General features: G+C 38.0%; 2 protein-coding genes across 2 annotated transcripts; both read left to right on the plus strand.

The window, feature by feature from the left end:
* Nucleotides 1-1920: 1920 nt before the first annotated feature.
* LOC115438913 (tripartite motif-containing protein 35-like) lies at nt 1921-15620 on the plus strand. The gene is made up of 2 exons (XM_030162802.1): nt 1921-3800; nt 15537-15620. Exon 1 carries the CDS (start codon nt 2084-2086, stop codon nt 3494-3496), a length of 1413 nt encoding a protein of 470 aa, XP_030018662.1. The 5' UTR covers nt 1921-2083; the 3' UTR covers nt 3497-3800; nt 15537-15620.
* LOC115438910 (nuclear factor 7, ovary-like) lies at nt 13648-15614 on the plus strand. The gene has a single exon (XM_030162800.1). It carries the CDS (start codon nt 13821-13823, stop codon nt 15231-15233), a length of 1413 nt encoding a protein of 470 aa, XP_030018660.1. The 5' UTR covers nt 13648-13820; the 3' UTR covers nt 15234-15614.
* Nucleotides 15621-25415: the final 9795 nt, after the last annotated feature.

The raw sequence follows: 25415 nt of genomic DNA on the forward strand, positions 1-25415 counted from the left end.
GCCTTGAAATATATTGATTAGTGCTGGGCAGCGATTGAAATTTTTAATCACGATTAATCGCATAGTTTTTTTGGGGGGGTGGGGGGTGGGTTGCCAGTATCAACAGCATGTATTGCCTTTAAGTGATATTTCAGACTCGAAGTACTCCAGTGATAAAAAATAATTCCACATTACAGTGCTAACAAACAACTTTGTCCTTCTCAACCCCACCATTTGAAGACATTTAAAATGAAAATGTCCATGTAAAAGGCTGGTACTTTTCTCCATGTTTATGTCCACACCAGTTTATTTCTGGTTGTGAGTGACTGACAAGAGTCTTAAGCCCACTAATAAGTACTAATACTAATAAGTCCAATAATATGTGATGTTCAGTTATTAAAAGCAAGCAAAGGGGCCCTCTAGTGGTCGGAATAAATTGCACTAACGCATATTTTGTCCTTGCGGTGTTACTGTAGCCAGTTTGGACATAAGAAGGAACTAACAGACACGTTTCTTTCACTCTGTTTGAATGGCCCGAAAAACGTTTGTCTGTGAGTATTTTATGTTCAGTTGTTGTAAGAATGAATAGTATAAAATATCTCTGATGTGAACCTTTGTTGCTGGATAAAAAGACGTAAATCTTAAAATAATCTGTAAATGCTAATTGTTAGCGTGTCTATGGAATTTCTCATTCAAGTTAGCATTGAGCTAGTGATCTTTTTCCCAATCTTTTAAATGTATAATGCCATGTGAATGTACTAAGACAATGAACAGAACTGAGACATATTTTGTATGTATGTTGCAGTTTTACAGTGAGTCTCAAGTAAAAGATTTGGAGAGAAGTTTTCAGCGTCTGGCTTTTCTTGTGAAACCTGTTGTCTATCTGCTGAGCTAATCGCTACACGCACACATGCAGGGGCAGAATAATATGAGTTATAACAAAACGGCATTAACGTGAGATTAAAAAAAACTGTTGGCGTTATTTAATGAATGCGTTAACGCGGTAATTACGCGTTAACTTGCCCAGCCCTAATTCTGATCTGAGAAAATATGTCTCTGAAGTGAAAAACATGTTTAAAGTATTATGACACAATACTCAAGTCCATGTTAACATTTACTGAAGTTGTTTTAACTATATTTAGTTCATTTCTGTGTGAATATCTTCACTTCCTGGTTAAATGAGTGTGTATTTGGTTCTGAAAACTCTTGGCAAACCAGTGAAATGAGGCTGTGCTCTCATTGGAGGATTAGAAGATGACATTTTTGGCATCCAGTAGCAATTCAGAATTGTTTTATTTTCTCAACTTGATGTGATTGGATGATTTTTGCTGATTTGCAAATAGTCTTAAGTGAAATACTGACGCCTTCAGGACTCCAGAATGAACATAACCCATGATTGAGACACTTAACTTGCTCTTTAGTCCTGTTCAGCCTGTTATACCTCCATTAAGTCTCCTTCTCCTTTGTGTTTTGCACAAGAACTGGATTTGAGTGGAGTATGAGGGTATTCAGCTATATGGGTAATTCAGCTGAGTGTCATAGGTTTGCCATATGGGATGCAAGAGTCCAACAAGTTCAAAAATATTCTCATTGTTTTTCTTAAAAAATACTGAAATGCAGACAGACTCTAGTCAAACATTAAACTCAAAGGCTTATGACACCAACGTTATCAGCTGACTGAAGCATGAAGCACCACCTACTACAAGTTTCCACTGACGATCAGAACAGATAAATTCGTAACAGGTGGCACCCAGCGTTAAGGTATGTGTGAGTGTGCACCAGGTTTAGTAATTCCTTCACAGAAAGCCCAGAACATGAGTTGCAGTGGGTGGTCTGGAGGGACTCCACCCACAATCTGACTAGAATTAAGGAAATAGACACACGTCAAATGAAAGAACCAAGGAGGTAAACACATCCATTTACCTGAAGGAGGACAGAAGAGGAGATTTGAACTATCTGAGCTGTGGATTTACGGAAATACTACGATCAAACCAGCACTGGCTTCACAAACCGAAGGATAACTTTATAAGAACTGTGAGTAAAAGTGACAGTGGAAGAAACTTTCAAAAAGCTTCAGTTTATAGAACTGAATATTTGATGCAGAATGGCTACTCAGTCAGAAATGGCCTGTTCCTGTCCACTTTGTTTGGAGATCTTCAAAGATCCTGTGGTGTTGTCATGCAGCCACAGCTTCTGCAAGAACTGTTTGCGCAACTGGTGGGCAGAGCAACCACATAATGAGTGTCCAGTTTGTAAAAGAAGAACTTCCAAAGACGATCCACCCCGTAACCTAGTGCTGAAGAATGTATGTGAAGCTTTAATGCATGAGTTGACACTAAAGGACAAGCCTTCTGCACAGACTGAGGCCCTCTGCAGTCAGCACTTGGAGAAATTCAGGCTCTTCTGTCTGGATCATCAGGAGCCCGTGTGTCTGGTTTGTCGAGATTCCAGAACACACAATAAACACAAATTCAAACCCATCGATGAAGCTGCAAAGGATTACAAAGACTTTGTCAAAAAATCCCTCGAACCTTTACAGGAGAAACTGCAGTGCTTTAATCAAGTTATAGCCGAATGGGATCAGACAGCTGAGTACATTGAAGTCCAGGCTCAAAACACAGAGAAGCAGATTAAGGAAGAGTTTGGGAAAATGAAGGAGTTTCTGCTGAAGGAAGAACGGGCCAGGATTGATGCCCTGAGGAATGAAGCACAACAGAAGAGCAGCATGATGCAGCAGAGGATTGAAGCTTTGAGTGTAGAAATGGCAGTTCTGTCAGACACAATCCAAGCCACAGAGAAGGAGCTGAGAAGTGAAGACGTCTTGTTCCTGCAGAACTACAAAGCTTCAGTCAGACGAGTCCAGGAGCTCCACCCCACTGTGGATCCAGAACTGCCCTCTGGAACTCTGATAGACGTGGCCAAACATGTGGGCAACCTGGACTTCAACATCTGGAACAAGATGAAGCAGATCGTCTCCTACACGCCTGTGATTCTGGATCCAAACACTGCCTCTTCCAAACTTCTCCTGTCAGATGATCTGAGGAGAGTGAAATGTGAGAAACTGGACAATGTGACAGTGTTTCTCAAAAACCCAGAGAGGTTTCAAGACAATTTTACAGTGCTGGGATCTGAAGGGTTCACCTCAGGGACACACAGCTGGGTGGTTAAGATTGGGGGCAATCTGGAATGGTCAGTGGGAGTGATTGGAGAGTCTACCCCGAGGAAGGGGGAGATTAGTAATGGATACTGGGGATTTTGGTTCAAGGATGGTAAATACAGAGTATACTCCCCACCATCTATTGACGGGGTTCTGTCTTTAAACAAGCCTCTCCAGAGGATCAGGGTGCATCTGGACATGAACAGGAAAAAACTGTCATTCTCAGATCCAGACACTGACACAAATATCTTCACTTTCACACATGCGTTCACTGAGAAGGTGTTTCCCTTCTTTAGCATGGCACATCTAATGCGACTGAAAATATCCCCCATGAATATTACTGCACAGCTGGAGATGTAGATGGTTATAAAGATGACATGAGGCAAACCTGTTCATATTTCTAACTGAACCTCACATCATACAAATAAAATACAATGAATATTAAATCATTCTAGCTCCAACTAAAGTAGACTTTACAAACAGCACTTTGCTGTTAAGTGCAACAGTTTATCAGTGCAATCATTTTTCATTGTCAAAAATGTAAACATGCTAATGCTAATTCTGTTTTGTTATGTTGCACTGCTAGATTCACCAAAGCACCATCTGATCTTCATGGGGGCTGCCATGGCTCAGATGATAGAGTGGGTCGTCCAATAACCAAAGGGTTGGCGGTTCGAATCCTGCTCTGTCCATGTTGTGTTCTTGTGTGCTGTTGTGTCCTTGGGCAAGACACTTCACCCTCCTCGCCTACTCACACTGGTGTATGAATGCGTGTGCCGTAGGCACCATGCTTCCATCAGTCTGCCTAGCTACAGATGTAGTTCACCACCACCAGAGGGGGAATGTGAGAGCGAATGAATGAATGATCCTCTGTACGCGCTTTGAGTATGAGTTCATAGAAAAGCACTATATAAACTAATCCATTATTATTAATTTTAAGAACTTAAGAATCTTTCATTTGTCAAAAGGGTTCATGTTACGGGTACCGCAGCAGCACCACATAAACAGATAAATTCTAGAAAAAAAACTGGATAATAAGGATGAGGCAGGGCAACGAAGAAAAGACAATCATTCAAAATTAAACACCATTTCAGGACACAAATAATACTTTTGTGGTCGTCACATTCACCACACACCGAAACTGATCTTCTGCAGTTGACCCATCACTAGATCATGGATCACACACTGCAGACTAGCAACAGTGGTGTCGCCATGTCAGGCACCGAAGGAGTAAATGGGGGGTTAAGTGCCTTGCTCAAGAGCACATCAGCCAACCACTCTCTGCCAGTCTGGGGAGTCGAACTGGTGACCCTTCAGTCACAAGCTGACTCTCCAGCCTTTTACCTTTAGTTTGAAATCATTCTTATTATTAGGAAAACATACAGCACTACAAAATAGAAATTATTGATAATTCGTCTCAAATGCATTAATGCTAAAGTTGCGAACCTTAATAATGTAACGAGTAGAAAGTAGAGATATCTGTGCTGAAACCTGGGTAGTGAAAAATAAAAAGTTCTCAGAAAAGTGATGTAGTGAGGGGGTAAGATACAGTCAAGAAAGTGGTGCAGTTGTTTATTTAAAAGTCTATAATCTGCTTTTATTAGGTGGTAAAACTAATCACATTACACTCAGTAAATCTGATTATTGCAGGGATGTAAGGAATTGTGAATTCATCTGCATGTGTAATGCATAGTTTGTTGTGTTCTTCATCTGAAGTTTATTAATGTAGTTGTGATGGCAAATCATGGTGGATTTTTGTACATTTGAGACTTTATTTTATTTTATTTTGTTTTGTATTTTTCTTTTGGGTCTTAAGTTGAAAAAATTTGAGAACTTTGCTTTATACCCCTACACACTAATGCAGATATTTTGTAAAACAGGTATTTTTCTCTATATTTGGGCCTCTGATCCACAAATTTTAGGACACAAAAACAGAGATTTTGAAGAAGTTTAGATTATTGTAAATGTATTTGTGTGTATCTGATGGGGCCTTCACACTGGCAGAGCTACGTGCTGGTCGTAGAAGACGATAATGTGGAAAAGTGGAGTAATGTCCTCCTACTTTGGTTCCAAGGTTCTGAGACTCCAGATCAAAGACAGAACCAGAACCATGTCTGTCTGAAAGCGTTGTGTGTGGACAGGGAAAATAGAGAACTGAAAACAGCGTTCACATCCCATTTTGTGCAGGTTATGTTTGTTATGGTTTTGAGTGATGAAGCTGCATCTGAAACATCAAATCCAAATGTATGAATCAGTGTTTGACCTGCAGTCGATCGAGTTCATAAACATTACATGGCAAAAATCCCATAATATAAAGAAGACACATTAACATCCTGAACCAACACTTAAGTTTATATGTTACCTTGTTTTTGCTTCACCTTGTTACTGTTATGTCCAGTTTTATCCACAGTTTTAACAGAAATAATGTTTTTTCTGAACATTTGTACCAGTTTGTAGTCATTTTTATGTATTCGAACAGACATAATATGTAACAACCAGGTCACATGGACAGAATTTGTTAAAAACTGAGGAAAAAAAATATCAAAATTAGTGTGAACAGGGCACCAGCCCGCATAAAATGTGGATTTAGCGCTGCCCCAGATCAGTAACTTTGTCATTATTAACTCTCTATAGACCCAACACCACCTTTGTTTATCAATGAATCTATTAAAATGTTAGTGATAATGGTATCATTGAATCTGCTCTTCCTGTTTTGTGGTATCTTTATATTAAATATACTTAGTTATAGATTATATTTTACAAACATATCTAATGAATGTGATGTATCTCACTGTGTGTTTTTGTCTCCTTGGTTCTTAACAGGGCTGAACTCTGGGTGGATGTTGGACTGCTCTGTTTCTTCACTGTACTTTGTCATTTTATTACGGTTTCAGGGTTATGTTTAAAATATTAATGCCATGTCTGATTTTTTTTTTTTTTATAGTATGTACAGAGTGTGTGTACGTATGTATTCATTTAAATCAGACAATACAGATGGGTCACAAGTTAAAGGAAAAAACCTGATGGGAGAGGTCTCTTCTAGTCTAAGTTTATGTATAAAACAGCTGGCAAAAGGTGAAATAAATAAATAAATCAATGAAATATAGAGATGTAAAAGATTAAGTATAAGATACAATAAATAAAAGTACAGACAAGTATAAATCAGAATGGACCAACGTCTAATTAATACACTTTACGCTGTTTTTTCCTTTAATTTGACACCTTTCTGCACATGTAATTATAATGACAAATTATGTAAGGAATTTACTTTACTTTAAAATTATTATTTTTGTCAAGAGAATCACATCTAAATAAACAATTAAAATCACAATCATAACATCAGTGCAATATCCTGCATGTCTCATTTTATTACATTTATTAAAATAAGCCTATTGTTACAGAAATGACTGCATTGAGCAACTTTTATTTTGTTTAGATCAGCTTTATTCTCGTCTGGTCACACAGAAAAAACTCCCTCGAAATAAAAAGTATTACAGTATAAAAGTTTTGAAATAAACAAAAAACAGATGGATTTATATGAAACAATGCACCCCTATTACAGTTTAAAGAACAGCAGGAACCTTTAGAGAATATCCTTGTGACATTTTTAATTCAGCTGTACTTTCTTTAATATTTCTGACTGTTTTTAAGTGATTATAAAATAAATATTTTTGAGTGACGTATTGATTTATATGTTAAAAAATCTCTCTGTGGATCTGCTGGCCAGTCCATAAATGTATTATTTTGCAGAATTTGTTCAGCAGCATTACTTTATTAAACTGTAAACATGAAGAATTTGACATTAAGCATTTGTTTCTAAGTAATGCAGTCAGCTGCAGTTTCTAAAAAGTCACTGTTTTTATGAAATGAACATATTTTGAAGAGTAAAAGGAAACTAAAGAACACTGTAGTGCCTTTCTCAGTAAAGACACTGGGCTGAAGTCACTGTTTGGTCTAAATGTTGCTCCTAAATGCATTATAATATTGTTTTTATATGTTTATGTTTATGTTTATGTTTACGCATTTGGCAGACGCTTTTTTCCAAAGCGACTTACAGGGGAAAACCAATTAAATCACTCAATCAATCAAATTTTATTTATATAGCGCCAGATCACAAGAAAGTTATCTCTTGACATTTTATATATAGAGTTGGTCAAAACCAGACTCTAAGTCAATTCTACAGAAACCCAACAGAATCCTCCTATATCATTATTTGTTGTTAATTCTACATGAACATGAACAAAAGTACAGGGCAGAGAATGAGTTTGAGACTGAATTTGTTATTCAGTGATTAAAGAGAGGTGTATCTGTGAATTTCAGTTTAGTGCGGAGGATTAGTATGTTTTAACACCAGTTATCAACTGGTTCATGACCTTATTTGTACCAGGTGCAGAAATGGTAATTATCATTTGGCTCAGTATTAATAGGCACTAAATGAGCTGTAATTAAAAATACGAAGTGGCTACTGACACAGTACTGTGGCAGGAAATATCATTTGTCTATTACCACAGAGCCAATCGGCACCCTCGATATATCATGTCTAGACTGGTAACTGTTACATCCCAAAAAGTACCAAGGCAATGAGACAGTAAATAGGTCAGTTTTATAGACACTGGAGATTAAGCTCAATTGATAGCATTTAGGACTACATCATGGAAGACTTGGGTTTAATACCTGGTTGATGTTGCATTTTATTTTTCTGCAGATTTTCAAAGGGGGGGCGTAACGTTAGGTAAAATCCAACACTGATATAAATTTGCCACTGGAACAACATTTAGAGTGCAGGATTCGGACCACGCCACTCAAGACACTGACCTGACATACAACTGAGCAGTCATACAGCACATTGCCACATCTAACATGTAGCTCCGCCCACCTTCTCCAGCCTCAATCTCACTGATTGCACAGAGCAAAGAACACCATAAAACATATAGAGCATTTACAACAATAATTCCTATTCTATACTATATACTATCACTAATTTGTCGTTTCTTCCATCAATTGCCACAGTACTGTGGTAGCAAAATGGACAAAACAATGCACTGAAGTATGCGCCATATATGACCACAGTACTGTGGCAACAAGAGGATAATGAGTTCATGGAACAGTATCCCTGATTTGCTCTAGTACAAATACTAACATTTGATTGGCTCTGTGGAAATAGACAAACTCATATTTCATGCCACAGTACAGTGGCAGGAGCCATTGCCTTAAAAATATTATGTGTGCTGTCCTGACAAACCATAGCATTAGAATGCATTTGTCAATTATTTCTCAAAGTCAGGGGTGTCAAACATGGCTCACGGGTCAAAACCAGTCGGCCAGAGGTTCAAATCTGGTCCCCAGGATGAATTTGTGAAATGTAAAAATTACACTGAAGACAGTCAAGGGTGTCCAACTCATTTTACTCATTTTATTCTATTATTTTACTAGTCCGGCCCCCTTGAGATCAAATTGGTCTGTATGTGTCCCCCAAACTAAAGTGAATTTGACACCCCTGCTCCAAGTCTTTCATTCCTGTGTATATTTATGGACATTATGTACGTAATCTTGTTTAATGAGGTCTCACACTAAATTCACATTTGTTAATTTGCCAGAAAGTCTTCAGATTTTTTTTTGTTTGTTTTTTTAACTGCTCATTGATTCACTCAGTAAAATCATCCATTTTGGTTTGTTTTTTTGTTTCTGAAATGTTTGTGAATGTGCATGAAGATAATTTGTTTTCTGACAATATGTTGTAAGATTTGTTTTCTAATCTTTCGACTGATAAACCTCCGTATACGTGTAAATATTGTTTTTTCACTTGTCCGATTCTGTGATGCTTTGCAGCTCTGAATCACAGGACAGTAAAACGGGACGATCACTGTGAACTTTTTGGACGGACACTGCATTACATGAGGGTATAAGAAAGTTGATTTGCAAAAAAAAAATGTGAGGTTTTAGAATGGAGAGAATTTTATTTGGAGTGAAATGAGTGAAAGCACAGCAGGGAAATGCCATTTTAAATGGATAGAAGGATATGAAATGATTAAAAAAAATTCTACCGTTTCAGATGATGTAATGGTGTTTTATTGCAGGTTTTTATTTTGATGAGTTTTCAGCTGTAAACAGTTATTTTAAAGTGACTTCAGAAGGTGTTATGCCAGAAGTTATGGGGGGTTTTTTTGTGAAAATTCAATAAAAGTGAAACTCTTTTGCAGATCTCTCCCTTTCATTTCTTAAGTTGTCAGTTCATGTATGAAAGTATGACCCACATGTACTGTAGCTAAAATGAAGCTTCAGCTGAGTTTTGTAAAACAAAATGGAGGCTTTCATTAATTTAATTGATTCAGTATTTATTACACAACAACAATATTTACCTTTGTAGTTCTTAGGTTATTCTTACTAGTAACATTTTAAAGAATTTCTCTTAAAAATGCATATTTAAGTAAGTATGTGATTATTTTATGTAGTAGTAGTATGTTTTAGTTTGGATTCATCCCATTCACCACCATTGACAGTTTTAACACGTATGCATAGGAAGCCTGTCTTAGCCATGTTGATGCAGGTATGTGTGCTACATAAGGAGTCTGTGTTAAGAGCTTTTCTGCTGGCACTGAGCCCACATTTATCTGGGTTAGCGGGGTATGGACGTGGATGGATGCAGGCAAGGGGTAGGTTTGATTCTGACATTGGTGGAGACACAGAAGTGCTCCAAGGCAGCACTCCTGAAAGTTGATGTTTTTTTGCATTTGCGATCATAATTTCATGTCATGTAGAGCTGATCAAACAAGCAAACAATCATAGTCAGTGGGTTCTAGCCATTTTGGCACCCTAGGCGAGATATGAATTTGGTGTGCCCCCCCCCTTAAAAAACACACACATGCACACAAACACACACACACACATACATATGAGGGGGGGCACGAAGAGGAGATAGATGACGCATGAGAGGAGATGCGCAAAGCAGCCAGCAGTAAACCACATAGAAACATATATAAACCAGTCAACTAGCAGTAAACCAGATAGAATCATATATAAACCACTTAGAAACATATATAACCCAGTTCAGCAGAAGTCAACTATTTATAAACATATATAACCCAGTTCAACAGCAGTAAAGCACACACCTTAGCAGATATCTCATTTCTTAATCACCTACAGTTCCATTATTAGCTAACTTTGCTTCATTTTAGTTCAGCTAGCTGTTGCTAGCAACATAAAATGTTCTTTAACATTATAAAGGGTTACATCCCTCTATAATTGGATTACTTTTCTGCCTCCTCTTCTAAACTGTGCAGCTAAGGCCTTGGAAGGCCTTTTCATGGTGATAAACTCTCCATCCTTTACCTGGATGCTAGTTGAACACCTGTCTGAATTTCATTTTGCTCCGTTCTGTCTCTGTCACTCACACACACAGTGAACACTGGTCTGGGAGAGCTCACCTGAGAAATTACACGGGGGGTTGTTGTTTTGGTTTTTTTCTTCCTCTCATTTCTTTATTTTTAAGACAATTGATGAGAAATTATCATGTTATCAGTTATCAGCCTATGCCACGAACCGACCCTGCATGCATGGACACTCATATGCACACATGCAGGCAAACAGACACATGTACAAATGTAAATGTAAATGACACCTCTGATATTCAAATCCGTCTAGCTGACGTGACCCAGGCAGAACAAATGCAAACATGTTGACAACTTACGCTAAGCGGTTGGAGATACGAACTGCCTCCTTTCCAGTCCAGCGTTTTTTTTCCTGTCCAACTAGCGGGTAACTGTAGCTTTTACAAGTAGATGGAGTAACAGCGGGGACAGCCAATCACATGTACGATAGCAAAACTGCAGAGCCAATTGGAGAATGATAATGAGGTTAGAGGCAGGACTTCTAGTAGAGACCGACTATTAACCTTTTGTGTGCCATAATCACTGACTAAACACTACGGACAGCGGTTGGATTGGTAGGGACAATACAGCAGTGGCTGGATATTGGTAGGGACATGTCCCTAGCATCCCTACGTAGTTCTACGCCCCTGCACTAACGTATATTTTGTACTTGCGGTGTTACTGTCATCAGTTCGGACGTAAGAAGGAACTAACAGACACATTTCTTTCACTCTGTATGTATTGCCCGAAAAACGTTTGCCTGTGAGTATTTTATGTTCAGTTGTTGTAAGAATGAATAGTATAAAATATCTCTGATGTGAACCTTTGTTGCTGGATAAAAAGATGTAAATCTTAAATTAATCTGTAAATGCTAATCGTTAGCGTGTTTATGGATTTTCCTATTCAAGTTAGCATCGAGCTAGTGATCTTTTTCCCATTCGTTTAAACGTATAATGCCATGTAAATGTACTAAGGCAATGAACAGAACTCAGACATATTCTGTATGTATGTTGCAGTTTTACAGTGAGTCTCAAGTAAAAGATAAGTTTTCAGCGTCCGGCTTTTCTTGGGAAACCTGTTGTCTATCTGCCGAGCTAATCGCTACACGCACACAAGCAGGGGCAGAATAATATGAGTTAGAATAAAATGGTATTAATGTGAGATTAAAAAAATTGTCAGCGTTATTTCATGAATTCGTTAACGCGGTAATTACGCGTTAACTTGCCCAGCCCTAATATTGATCTGAGAAAAAATGTCTATGAAGCGAAAAACATGTTTAAAGTATTATGACACAATACTCAAGTCCATGTTAACATTTACTGAAGTTGTTTTTAACTATATTTAGTTCATTTCTGTGTGAATATCTTCACTTCCTGGTTAAATGAGTGTGTATTTGGTTCTGAAAACTCTTGGCAAACCAGTGAAATGAGGCTGTGCTCTCATTGGAGGATTAGAAGATGCCATTTTTGGCATCCATTAGCCAATCAGAATTGTTTTATTTTCTCAACTTGATGTGATTGGATGATTTTTGCTGATTTGCAAATGGTCTTCAGTGAAATACTGACACCTTCGGGACTCCAGAATGAACATAACGCATGATTGAGACACTTAACTTGCTCTTTAGTCCTGTTCAGCCTGTTATACCTCCATTAAGTCTCCTTCTCCTTTGTGTTTTGCACAAGAACTGGATTTGAGTGGAGTATGAGGGTATTCAGCTACATGGGTAATTCAGCTGAGTGTCATAGGTTTGCCAGATGGGATGCAAGAGTCCAACAAGTTCAAAAATATTCTCATTGTTTTTCTTAAAAATACTGAAATGCAGACAGACTCTAGTCAAACATTAAACTCAAAGGCTTATGACAAATATTATCAGCTGACTGAAGCATGAAGCACCACCTACTACAAGTTTCCACTGACGTTCAGAACAGATAAATTTGTAACAGGTGACACCCAGCGTTAAGGTATGTGTGAGTGGCCACCAGGTTTAGTAATTCCTTCACAAAAAGCCCAGAACATGAGTTGCAGTCTCTTGTGGCTCCAGGATGTAGGAATCCTGCACTTGAGCCCTGACGTCTTCTACGATCAGTGTGTAACTGTTGTTCCTCTTGCTACATGATCTAATAACTTCACTCTCACTGGAATAAAATGGCAAGTTTTAATGAAATTTGGCAGATTTGCTTAGTTCTGTTGGGGTTTGTTGTTAACATTTGCAGAACTCACTTTTACAATACAATAAAGACTCTGTCACCGCTCCGTGGGTTTAATGCCACCAAAGACAAATGTGACTGATATGAAGAAATGCAACATACAGACATTTTTTTCTCTACTCCATAGTGATTGTGGATTGAGCCAGATCTATTAGTGCTGGCTAGTGTTGAGGCCAGGAATGCAACCTGCAACCTCATCATTCTAGATGTCACTAAAGATTACATACTTAACCTTTAATGTCAGTAGTTTTATGTCAGATTGTCTGTTTTGTCCACCCTGGTTTTAAGCTCCAGTGTCATTATTAAGCCAAGAAAAACATGGAAGACCTAGTTATGAGAGAATTATTTAAATAAATTGTGAAATGTTGTCAGTTTTTTCCAGGTGGTTGAGGCAGTTTTCAGTCTGTAACAGTGAAACATCTAGTCTTTGTGTATCACCGTATTGAGATTTATCACTGGTGATGCCTATCACATCATTGTATTTTGTATTGTACAAGAGACAAGATAGACATTGGCATCTTTTTATATATAAAGCTCTTGTTGGAAAATTGCCCCCCTACATTTAAGGGTGGCTGTGGCTCAGGAGGCAGAACAGTTCATCAAATAACCGGATTATGTACATTTATACAAAAGATTTATGCATTTTCCACTAGAAAAAAAACATGTAAAGGGAATATATTATAATGCACATTCATAAATATAAACAGAAATTATAAACATCAATATGAATTACTAACTAATCTGTTCATGCTTTGCCTTCACATGTGATACTTACAGTAGCATCACTGTCAGTTCAGTTGTCAATGTGAAAATAAAAATAAAAGAATGCCGTGGGTGACCTGGACGGACTCCACCCACAATCTGACAGGAATTAAGGAAATAGACACACGTCAAATGACAGACACAAGGAGGCAAACATATCCATTTCCCCGAAGGAGGACAGAAGAGGAGATTTGGACTATCTGAGCTGTGGATTTACTGAAATACTACGATCAAACCAGCACTGGCTTCACAAACCGAAGGATAACTTTATAAGAACTGTGAGTAAAAGTGACAGTGAAAGTAACTTTCAAAAAGCTTTAGTTTATAGAACTGAATTTTTGACACAGAATGGCTACTCAGTCAGAAATGGCCTGTTCCTGTCCAATTTGTTTGGAGATCTTCAAAGATCCTGTGGTGTTGTCATGCAGCCACAGCTTCTGCAAGGACTGTTTGCACAACTGGTGGGCAGAGCAACCACTTCATGTGTGTCCAGTTTGTAAAAGAAGATCTTCCAGAGACGATCCACCCTGCAACCTAGTGCTGAAGAATGTATGTGAAGCTTTAATACATGAGTTGACACTAAAGGACAAGCCTTCTGCACAGACTGAGACCCTCTGCAGTCAGCACTCGGAGAAACTGAGGCTCTTCTGTCTGGATCATCAGCACCCGGTGTGTCTGGTTTGTCGAGATTCCAGAACACACAAAAAACATACATTCAAACCCATCAACGAAGCTGCACAGGATTACAAAGACTTTGTCAAGAAATCCCTTGAACCTTTACAGGAGAAACTGCAGCGCTTGAATCAAGTTAAAGTTGAATGGGATCAGACGGCTGAGTACATTTCTGTCCAGGCTAAACACACAGAGAAGCAGATTAACGAAGAGTTTGAGAAAATGAAGGAGTTTCTGCTGAAGGAAGAACGGGCCAGGATTGATGCCCTGAGGAATGAAGCACAACAGAAGAGCAACATGATGCAGCAGAGGATTGAAGCTTTGAGTGTAGAAATGGCGGCTCTGTCAGACACAATCCAAGCCACAGAGAAGGAGCTGAGAAGTGAAGATGTCTTGTTCCTGCAGAACTACAAAGCTTCAGTCAGACGAGTCCAGGAGCTCCACCCCACTGTGGATCCAGAACTGCCCTCTGGAACTCTGATAGACGTGGCCAAACATGTGGGCAACCTGAGCTTCAACATCTGGAACAAGATGAAGCAGATCGTCTCCTACACGCCTGTGATTCTGGATCCAAACACTGCCTCTTCCAAACTTCTCCTGTCTGATGATCTGAGGAGAGTGAAATGTGAGGAACTGGACAATGTGACGGTGTTTCTCAAAAACCCAGAGAGGTTTCAATACTATGTTACAGTGCTGGGATCTGAAGGGTTCACCTCAGGGACACACAGCTGGGTGGTTAAGATTGGGGGCAATCTGGAATGGTCAGTGGGAGTGATCAGAGAGTCTACCCTGAGGAAGGGGGAGATTAGTAATGGATACTGGGGATTTTGGTTCAAGGATGGTAAATACAGAGCATACTCTCCACCATCTATTGACAGGGTTCTGTCTTTAAACAAGCCTCTCCAGAGGATCAGGGTGCATCTGGACATGAACAGGAAAAAACTGTCATTCTCAGATCCAGACACTGACACAAATATCTTCACTTTCACACATGCGTTCACTGAGAAGGTGTTTCCCTTCTTTAGCATGGCACATCTAATGCAACTGAAAATATCCCCCATGAATATTACTGCACAGCTGGAGATGTAGAGGGTTATAAAGATGACATGAGGCAAACCTGTTCATATTTCTAACTGAACCTCACATCATACAAATAAAATACAATGAATGTTAAATCATTCTAGCTCCAAATAAAGTAGACTTTACAAACAGCACTTTGCTGTTAAGTGCAACAGTTTATCAGTGCAAGCAGTTTTCAGTGTCAAAAATGTAAACATTCTAATGCTTTTTCTGTTTTGTTATGTTGCACTGCTAGATTCACCAAAGCACCATCTGATCTTCATGGGGGCTGCCATGGCTCAGATGGTAGGGTGGGTCATCCAATAACCGAAGGGTTGGTGGTTTGAATCCCGCTCTGTCCATGTGCTGTTGTGTCCTTGGACAAGACAGTTCACCCTCCTTGCCTCCAGTGCTGCTACTCACACTGGTGTGTGAATGTTTGGTGGTGGTCAGAGGGGCCGTAGGTGCCACGCTTCTGTCAGTCTGCCTAGCTACAGATGTAGTTTACCACCACCAGAGGGGGAATGTGAGAGCGAATGAATGAATGATCCTCTGTACGCGCTTTGAGTATGAGTTCATAGAAAAGTGCTATATAAATCCTATCCATTATTATTATTAATTTTTTTTCCTTTTAATTGTATGTTTATTTGGAATAAACAGAAAAGTACAGCATGACATCACTTCATCAAAATTAAGAACAAGTGGCATTCCAGTTGTTTTTTTTTTTGGTTTTAGACCAGACAGAGAGTGACAACCAAAGTCCATAGATAAAAGTTCAGAGAAGGATCATCTCAGGTCGTGGGTTAGGCCATGTCAGTCCCTTACACAACCCACTCTCCTCATAATAGTGTAATACAATAACATAAAAAAAAAAAAAAAAAAATGCACTGAGGCAGCAAAGGTGGAGACAATTTTTCACTTAGTTCTGGCTAAAGGCCCAGAACAGACAGAGCCCTTGGATGTTCACAGATTCACTTATAGAAGGTTCTGATATGATTTAAAGTGAAGAAGAACAGTTAACACATAACTATGTACAAAAATTGTGGTGGGAAACATTACCTGCCGCTGCTGTCATAAAAGTAGTATTATTGTTAATTTTAAGAACTTAAGAATCTTTCATTTGTCAATAGGGTGTTATGGGTACCATAGCAGCACCACATAAACAGCTAAATTCTAGAAAAAAAACTGGATAACAAAGATGAGGCAGGGCAACAAAGAAAAGAGAATCATTCAAAATTAAACACCATTTCAGGACACAAATAATACTTTTGTGGTCATCACATTCACACACGTAGACGTACACATGCACCACACACCGAAACTGATCTTCTGCATTTGACCCATCACTAGATCATGGATCACACACTGCAGACTAGCAACAGTGGTGTCGCCATGTCAGGCACCCAAGGAGCAAATGGGGGATTGAGTGCCTTGCTCAAGAGCACATCAGCTAATAACTCTCTGCCAGTCTGGGGAGTCGAACTGGTGACCCTTCAGTCATAAGCTGACTCTCCAGCCTTTTACCTTTTGTTTGAAATCAGTCTTATTATTAGGAAAACATACAGCACTACAAAATAGAAATTATTGATAATTCGTCTCAAATGCATTAATGCTAAAGCTGCAAACCTTAATAATGTAACGAGTAGAAAGTAGAGATATTTGTGTTGAAACCTGGGTAGTGAAAAATAAAAAGTTCTCAGAAAAGCGATGAAGTGAGGGGGTAAGATACAGTCAAGAAAGTGGTGCAGTTGTTTATTTAAAAGTCTATAATCTGCTTTTATTAGGTGGTAAAATAATCACATTACACTCAGTAAATCTGATTATTGCAGGGATGTAAGGAATTGTGAATTCATCTGCATGTGTAATGCATAATTTGTTGTGTTCTTCATCTGAAGTTTATTAATGTAGTTGTGATGGCAAATCATGGTGCATTTTTGTACATTTTAGACTTTATTTTATTTTATTTTTTATTTTTATTTTGGGTCTTAAGTTGAAAAAATTTGAGAACTTTGCTTTATACCCCTACACACTAATGCAGATATTTTGTAAAACATGTATTTTTCTCTATGTTTGGGCCTCTGATCCACACATTTTAGGACACAAAAACAGAGATTTTGAAGAAGAACAGATTATTGTAAATGTATTTGTGTTTATCTGATGGGGCCTTCACACTGGCAGAGCTACATGCTGGTCGTAGAAGACGATAATGTGGAAAAGTGGACTAATGTCCTCCTACTTTGGTTCCAAGGTTCTGAGACTCCAGAACAAAGACAGAACCAGAACCATGTCTGTCTGAAAGCCTTATGTGTGGACAGGGAAAATAGAGAATGGAAAACAGCGTCGCATCCCATTTTGTGCAGGTTATGTTTGTTATGGTTTTGAGTGATGAAGCTGCATCTGAAACATCAAATCCAAATGTATGAATCAGTGTTTGACCTGCAGTCGATCGAGTTCATAAACATTACATGGCAAAAATCCCATAATATAAAGAAGACACATTGACATCCTGAACCAACACTTAAGTTTATATGTTACCTAGTTTTTGCTTCACCTTGTTACTGTTATGTCCAGTTTTATCCACAGTTTTAACAGAAATAATGTTTTTTCTGAACATTTGTACCAGTTTGTAGTCATTTTTATGTATTCGAACAGACATAATATGTAACACCAAGGTCACATGGACAGAATTTGTTAAAAACTGAGGAAAAAAAATATCAAAATTAGTGTGAACAGGGCACCAGCCTGCATAAAATGTGGATTTAGCGCTGCCCCAGATCAGTAACTTTGTCATTATTAACTCTCTATAGACCCAACAACACCTTTGTTTATCAATGAATCTATTAAAATGTTAGTGATAATGGTATCATTGAATCTGCTCTTCCTGTTTTGTGGTATCTTTATATTAAATATACTTAGTTATAGATTATATTTTACAAACATATCTAATGAATATGATGTATCTCACTGTGTGTTTTTGTCTCCTTGGTTCTTAACAGGGCTGAACTCTGGGTGGATGTTGGACTGCTCTGTTTCTTCACTGTACTTTGTCATTTTATTACGGTTTCAGGGTTATGTTTAAAATATTAATGCCACGTCTGATTTTTTTTTTTATAGTATGTACAGAGTGTGTGTACGTATGTATTCATTTAAATCAGACAATACAGATGGGTCACAAGTTAAAGGAAAAAACCTGATGGGAGAGGTCTCTTCTAGTCTAAGTTTATGTATAAAACAGCTGGCAAAAGGTGAAATAAATGAATAAATCAATAAAATAAAGAGATGTAAAAGATTAAGTATAAGATACAATAAATAAAAGTACAGACAAGTATAAATCAGAATGGACCAACGTCTAATACACTTTACGCTGTTTCTTCCTTTAATTTGACACCTTTCTGCACATATAATGACAAATAATGTAAGGAATTTACTTTACTTTAAAATTATTATTTTTGTCAGGAGAATCATGTGTAAATAAACAATTAAAATCACAATCATAACATCAGTGCAATATCCTGCATGTCTCATTTTATTACATTTATTAAAATAAGCCTATTGTTACAGAAATGACTGCATTGAGCAACTTTTATTTTGTTTAGATCAGCTTTATTCTCGTCTGGTCACACAGAAAAAAACTCCCTCGAAATAAAAAGTATTACAGTATAAAAGTTTTGAAATAAACAAAAAACAGATGGATTTATATGAAACAATGCACCCCTATTACAGTTTAAAGAACAGCAGGAACCTTTAGAGAATATCCTTGTGACATTTTTAATTCATCTGTACTTTCTTTAATATTTCTGACTGTTTTTAAGTGATTATAAAATGAATATTTTTGAGTGACATATTGATTTATATGTTAAAAAAGCTCTCTGTGGATCTGCTGGCCAGTCCATAAATGTATTATTTTGCAGATTCTGTTCAGCAGCATTACTTTATTAAACTGTAAACATGAAGAATTTGACATTAAGCATTTGTTTCTAAGTAATGCAGTCAGCTGCAGTTTCTAAAAAGTCACTGTTTTTATGAAATGAACATATTTTGAAGAGTAAAAGGAAACTAAAGAACACTGTAGTGCCTTTCTCAGTAAAGACACTGGGCTGAAGTCACTGTTTGGTCTAAATGTTGCTCCTAAATGCATTATAATATTGCTTTATATCATTATTTGTTGTTAATTCTACATGAACATGAACAAAAGTACAGGGCAGAGAATGAGTTTGAGACTGAATTTGTTATTCAGTGATTAAAGAGAGGTGTATCTGTGAATTTCAGTTTAGTGCAGAGGATTAGTATGTTTTAACACCAGTTATCAACTGGTTCATGACCTTATTTGTACCAGGTGCAGAAATGGTAATTATCATTTGGCTCAGTATTAATAGGCACTAAATGAGCTGTAATTAAAAATACGAAGTGGCTACTGACACAGTACTGTGGCAGGAAATATCATTTGTCTATTACCACAGAGCCAATCAGCACCCTCGTTATATCATGTCTAGACTGGTAACTGTTACATCCCAAAAAGTACCAAGGCAATGAGATCGTAAATAGGTCAGTTTTATAGACACTGGAGATTAAGCTCAGTCGATAGCATTTAGGACTACATCATGGAAGACTTGGATTTAATACCTGGTTGATGTCGCATTTTATTTTTCTGCAGATTTTCAGATGGGGGGGGGGGGGGGGTGACTTTAGGTAAAATCCGACATTGATATAAACTTGCCACTGGGACAACGTTCAGAGTGCAGGATTCGGACCACGCCACTCAAGACACTGACCTGACATACAACTGAGCAGTCATACAGCACATTGCCTCATCTAACATGTGGCTCCGCCCACCTTCTCCAGCCTCAATCTCACTGATTCCACAGAGCAAAGAACACCATAAAACATATAGAGCATTTACAACAATAATTCCTATTCCATACTATATACTATCACTAATTTATCATTTCTTCCATCAGTTGCCACAGTACTGTGGTAGCAAAATGGACACAACAATGCACTGAAGTATGCACCATATATGACCACAGTACTGTGGCAACAAGAGGATAATGAGTTCATGGAACAATATCCATGATTGGCTCTAGTACAAATACTAACATTTGATTGGCTCTGTGGAAATAGACAAACTCATATTTCATGCCACAGTACAGTGGCAGGAGCCATTGCCTTAAAAATATTATGTGTGCTGTCCTGACAAACCATAGCATTAGAATGCATTTGTCAATTATTTCTCAAAGTCAGGGGTGTCAAACATGGCTCACAGGTCAAAACCAGTCGGCCAAAGGTTCAAATCTGGTCCCCAGGATGAATTTGTGAAATGTAAAAATTACACTGAAGACAGTCAAGGGTGTCCAACTCATTTTACTCATTTTATTCTATTATTTTACTAGTCCGGCCCCCTTGAGATCAAATTGGTCTGTATGTGTCCCCCAAAACTGAAGTGAATTTGACACCCCTGCTCCAAGTCTTTCATTCCTGTGTATATTTATGGACATTATGTACGTAATCTTGTTTAATGAGGTCTCACACTAAATTCACATTTGTTAATTTGCCAGAAAGTCTTCAGATTTTTTTTTGTTTGTTTTTTTTACTGCTCATTGATTCACTCAGTAAAATCATCCATTTTGGTTTGTTTTTTTGTTTCTGAAATGTTTGTGAATGTGCATGAAGATAATTTGTTTTCTGACAATATGTTGTAAGATTTGTTTTCCAATCTTTCGACTGATAAACCTCCGTATACGTGTAAATATTGTTTTTTCACTTGTCCGATTCTGTGATGCTTTGCAGCTCTGAATCACAGGACAGTAAAACGGGACGATCACTGTGAACTTTTTGGACGGACACTGCATTACATGAGGGTATAAGAAAGTTGATTTGCAAAAAAAAATGTGAGGTTTTAGAATGGAGAGAATTTTATTTGGAGTGAAATGAGTGAAAGCACAGCAGGGAAATGCCATTTTAAATGGACAGAAGGATATGAAATGATAAAAAAAAATTCTACCGTTTCAGATGATGTAATGGTGTTTTATTGCAGGTTTTTATTTTGATGAGTTTTCAGCTGTAAACAGTTATTTTAAAGTGACTTCAGAAGGTGTTACACCAGAAGTTATGGGGTTTTTTTGGTGAAAATTCAATAAAAGTGAAACTCTTTTGCAGATCTCTCGCTTTCATTTCTTATGTTGTCAGTTAATGTATGAAAGTATGAAAGTTTGACCCACATGTACTGTAGCTAAAATGAAGCTTCAGCTGAGTTTTGTAAAACAAAATGGAGGCCTTCATTAATTTAATTGATTCAGTATTTATTACACAACAACAATATTTACCTTTGTAGTTCTTAGGTTATTCTTACTAGTAACATTTTAAAGAATTTCTCTTAAAAATGCATATTTAAGTAAGTATGTGATTATTTTATGTAGTAGTAGTATGTTTTAGTTTGGATTCATCCCATTCACCACCATTGACAGTTTTAACACGTATGCATAGGAAGCCTGTCTTAGTCATGTTGATGCAGGTATGTGTGCTACATAAGGAGTCTGTGTTAAGAGCTTTTCTGCTGGCACTGAGCCCACATTTATCTGGGTTAGCGGGGTATGGACGTGGATGGATGCAGGCAAGGGGTAGGTTTGATTCTGACATTGGTGGAGACACAGAAGTGCTCCAAGGCAGCACTCCTGAAAGTTGATGTTTTTTTCATTTGCAATCACAATTTCATGTCATGTAGAGCTGATCAAACAAGCAAACAATCATAGTCAGTCGGTTCTAGCCATTTTGGCACCCTAGGCGAGATATGAATTTGGTGTGCCCCCCCTTTAAAAAACACACACATGCACACAAACACACACACACACACACACACACACACATACATATGATGGGGGGCATGAAGAGGAGATACATGACGCATGAGAGGAGATGCACAAAGCAGCCAGCAGTAAACCACATAGAAACATATATGCCAGCCAACTAGCAGTAAACCAGACAGAATCACATAAACCACTTAGAAACATGTATAACTCAGTTCAGCAGCAGTAAAGCACACACCTTAGCAGATATCTCATTTCTTAATCACCTACAGTTCCATTATTAGCTAACTTTGCTTCATTTTAGTTCAGCTAGCTGTTGCTAGCAACATAAAATGTTCTTTAACATTATAAAGGGTTACATCCCTCTATAATTGGATTACTTTTCTGCCTCCTCTTCTAAACTGTGCAGCTAAGGCCTTGGAAGGCCTTTTCATGGTGATAAACTCTCCATCCTTTACCTGGATGCTAGTTGAACACCTGTCTGAATTTCATTTAGCTCTGTTCTGTCTCTGTCACCCACACACACAGTGAGCACCGGTCTGGGAGAGCTCACCTGAGAAATTACACGGGGGGTTGTTGTTTTGGTTTTTTTCTTCCTCTCATTTCTTTATTTTTAAGACAATTGATGAGAAATTATCATGTTATCAGTTATCAGCCTATGCCACGAACCGACCCTGCATGCATGGACACTCATATGCACACATGCAGGCAAACAGACACATGTACAAATGTAAATGTAAATGACACCTCTGATATTCAAATCCGTCTAGCTGACGTGACCCAGGCAGAACAAATGCAAACATGTTGACAACTTACGCTAAGCGGTTGGAGATACGAATTGCCTCCTTTCCAGTCCAGCGTTTTTTTTTCCTGTCCAACTAGCGGGTAACTGTAGCTTTTACAAGTAGATGGAGTAACAGCGGGGACAGCCAATCACATGTACGATAGCAAAACTGCAGAGCCAATTGGAGAATGATAATGAGGTTAGAGGCGGGACTTCTAGTAGAGACCGACTATTAACCTTTTGTGTGCCATAGTCATTGACTAAACACTACGGACAGTGGTTGGATTGGTAGGGACAATACAGCAGTGGCTGGATATTGGTAGGGACATGTCCCTAGCATCCCTATGTAGTTCTACGCCCCTGCACTAACGTATATTTTGTACTTGCGGTGTTACTGTCATCAGTTCGGACGTAAGAAGGAACTAACAGACACATTTCTTTCACTCTGTATGTATTGCCCGAAAAACGTTTGCCTGTGAGTATTTTATGTTCAGTTGTTGTAAGAATGAATAGTATAAAATATCTCTGATGTGAACCTTTGTTGCTGGATAAAACGATGTAAATCTTAAATTAATCTGTAAATGCTAATCGTTAGCGTGTCTATGGATTTTCCTATTCAAGTTAGCATCGAGCTAGTGATCTTTTTCCCATTCGTTTAAATGTATAATGCCATGTAAATGTACTAAGGCAATGAACAGAACTCAGACATATTCTGTATGTATGTTGCAGTTTTACAGTGAGTCTCAAGTAAAAGATAAGTTTTCAGCGTCCGGGTTTTCTTGGGAAACCTGTTGTCTATCTGCCGAGCTAATCGCTACACGCACACAAGCAGGGGCAGAATAATATGAGTTAGAATAAAATGGCATTAATGTGAGATAAAAAAAATTGTCAGCGTTATTTCATGAATTCGTTAACGCGGTAATAACGCGTTAACTTGCCCAGCCCTAATATTGATCTGAGAAAAAATGTCTATGAAGCGAAAAACATGTTTAAAGTATGATGACACAATACTCAAGTCCATGTTAACATTTACTGAAGTTGTTTTTAACTATATTTAGTTCATTTCTGTGTGAATATCTTCACTTCCTGGTTAAATGAGTGTGTATTTGGTTCTGAAAACTCTTGGCAAACCAGTGAAATGAGGCTGTGCTCTCATTGGAGGATTAGAAGGTGACATTTTTGGCATCCATTAGCCAATCAGAATTGTTTTATTTTCTCAACTTGATGTGATTGGATGATTTTTGCTGATTTGCAAATGGTCTTCAGTGAAATACTGACACCTTCGGGACTCCAGAATGAACATAACGCATGATTGAGACACTTAACCTGCTCTTTAGTCCTGTTCAGCCTGTTATACCTCCATTAAGTCTCCTTCTCCTTTGTGTTTTGCACAAGAACTGGATTTGAGTGGAGTATGAGGGTATTCAGCTACATGGGTAATTCAGCTGAGTGTCATAGGTTTGTCAGATGGGATGCAAGAGTCCAACAAGTTCAAAAATATTCTCATTGTTTTTCTTAAAATACTGAAATGCAGACAGACTCTAGTCAAACATTAAACTCAAAGGCTTATGACAAATATTATCAGCTGACTGAAGCATGAAGCACCACCTACTACAAGTTTCCACTGACGTTCAGAACAGATAAATTTGTAACAGGTGACACCCAGCGTTAAGGTATGTGTGACTGGCCACCAGGTTTAGTAATTCCTTCACAAAAAGCCCAGAACATGAGTTGCAGTCTCTTGTGGCTCCAGGATGTAGTGATCCTGCACTTGAGCCCTGATGTCTTCTATGATCAGTGTGTAACAGTTGTTCCTCTCGCTACATGATCTAATAACTTCACTCTCACTGGAATAAAATGGCAAGTTTTAATGAAATTTGGCAGATTTGCTTAGTTCTGTTGGGGTTTGTTGTTAACATTTGCAGAACTCACTTTTACAATACAATAAAGACTCTGTCACCGCTCCGTGGGTTTAATGCCACCAAAGACAAATGTGACTGATATGAAGAAATGCAACATACAGACATTTTTTTCTCTACTCCATAGTGATTGTGGATTGAGCCAGATCTATTAGTGCTGGCTAGTGTTGAGGCCAGGAATGCAACCTGCAACCTCATCATTCTAGATGTCACTAAAGATTACATACTTAACCTTTAATGTCAGTAGTTTTATGTCAGATTGTCTGTTTTGTCCACCCTGGTTTTAAGCTCCAGTGTCATTATTAAGCCAACAAAAACATGGAAGACCTAGTTATGAGAAAATTATTTAAATAAATTGTGAAATGTTGTCAGTTTTTTCCAGGTGGTTGAGGCAGTTTTCAGTCTGTAACAGTGAAACATCTAGTCTTTGTGTATCACCGTATTGAGATTGATCACTGGTGATGCCTATCACATCATTGTATTTTGTATTGTACAAGAGACAAGATAGACATTGGCATCTTTTATATATAAAGCTCTTGTTGGAAAATTGCCCCCCTACATTTAAGGGTGGCTGTGGCTCAGGAGGTAGAACGGTTCATCAAATAACCGGATTATGTACATTTATACAAAAGATTTATGCATTTTCCACTAGAAAAAAAACATGTAAAGGGAATATATTATAATGCACATTAATAAATATAAACAG

This window comes from Sphaeramia orbicularis, chromosome 18 (assembly GCF_902148855.1).
Source record: "Sphaeramia orbicularis chromosome 18, fSphaOr1.1, whole genome shotgun sequence".
In the NCBI taxonomy this organism is placed as follows: domain Eukaryota; kingdom Metazoa; phylum Chordata; class Actinopteri; order Kurtiformes; family Apogonidae; genus Sphaeramia; species Sphaeramia orbicularis.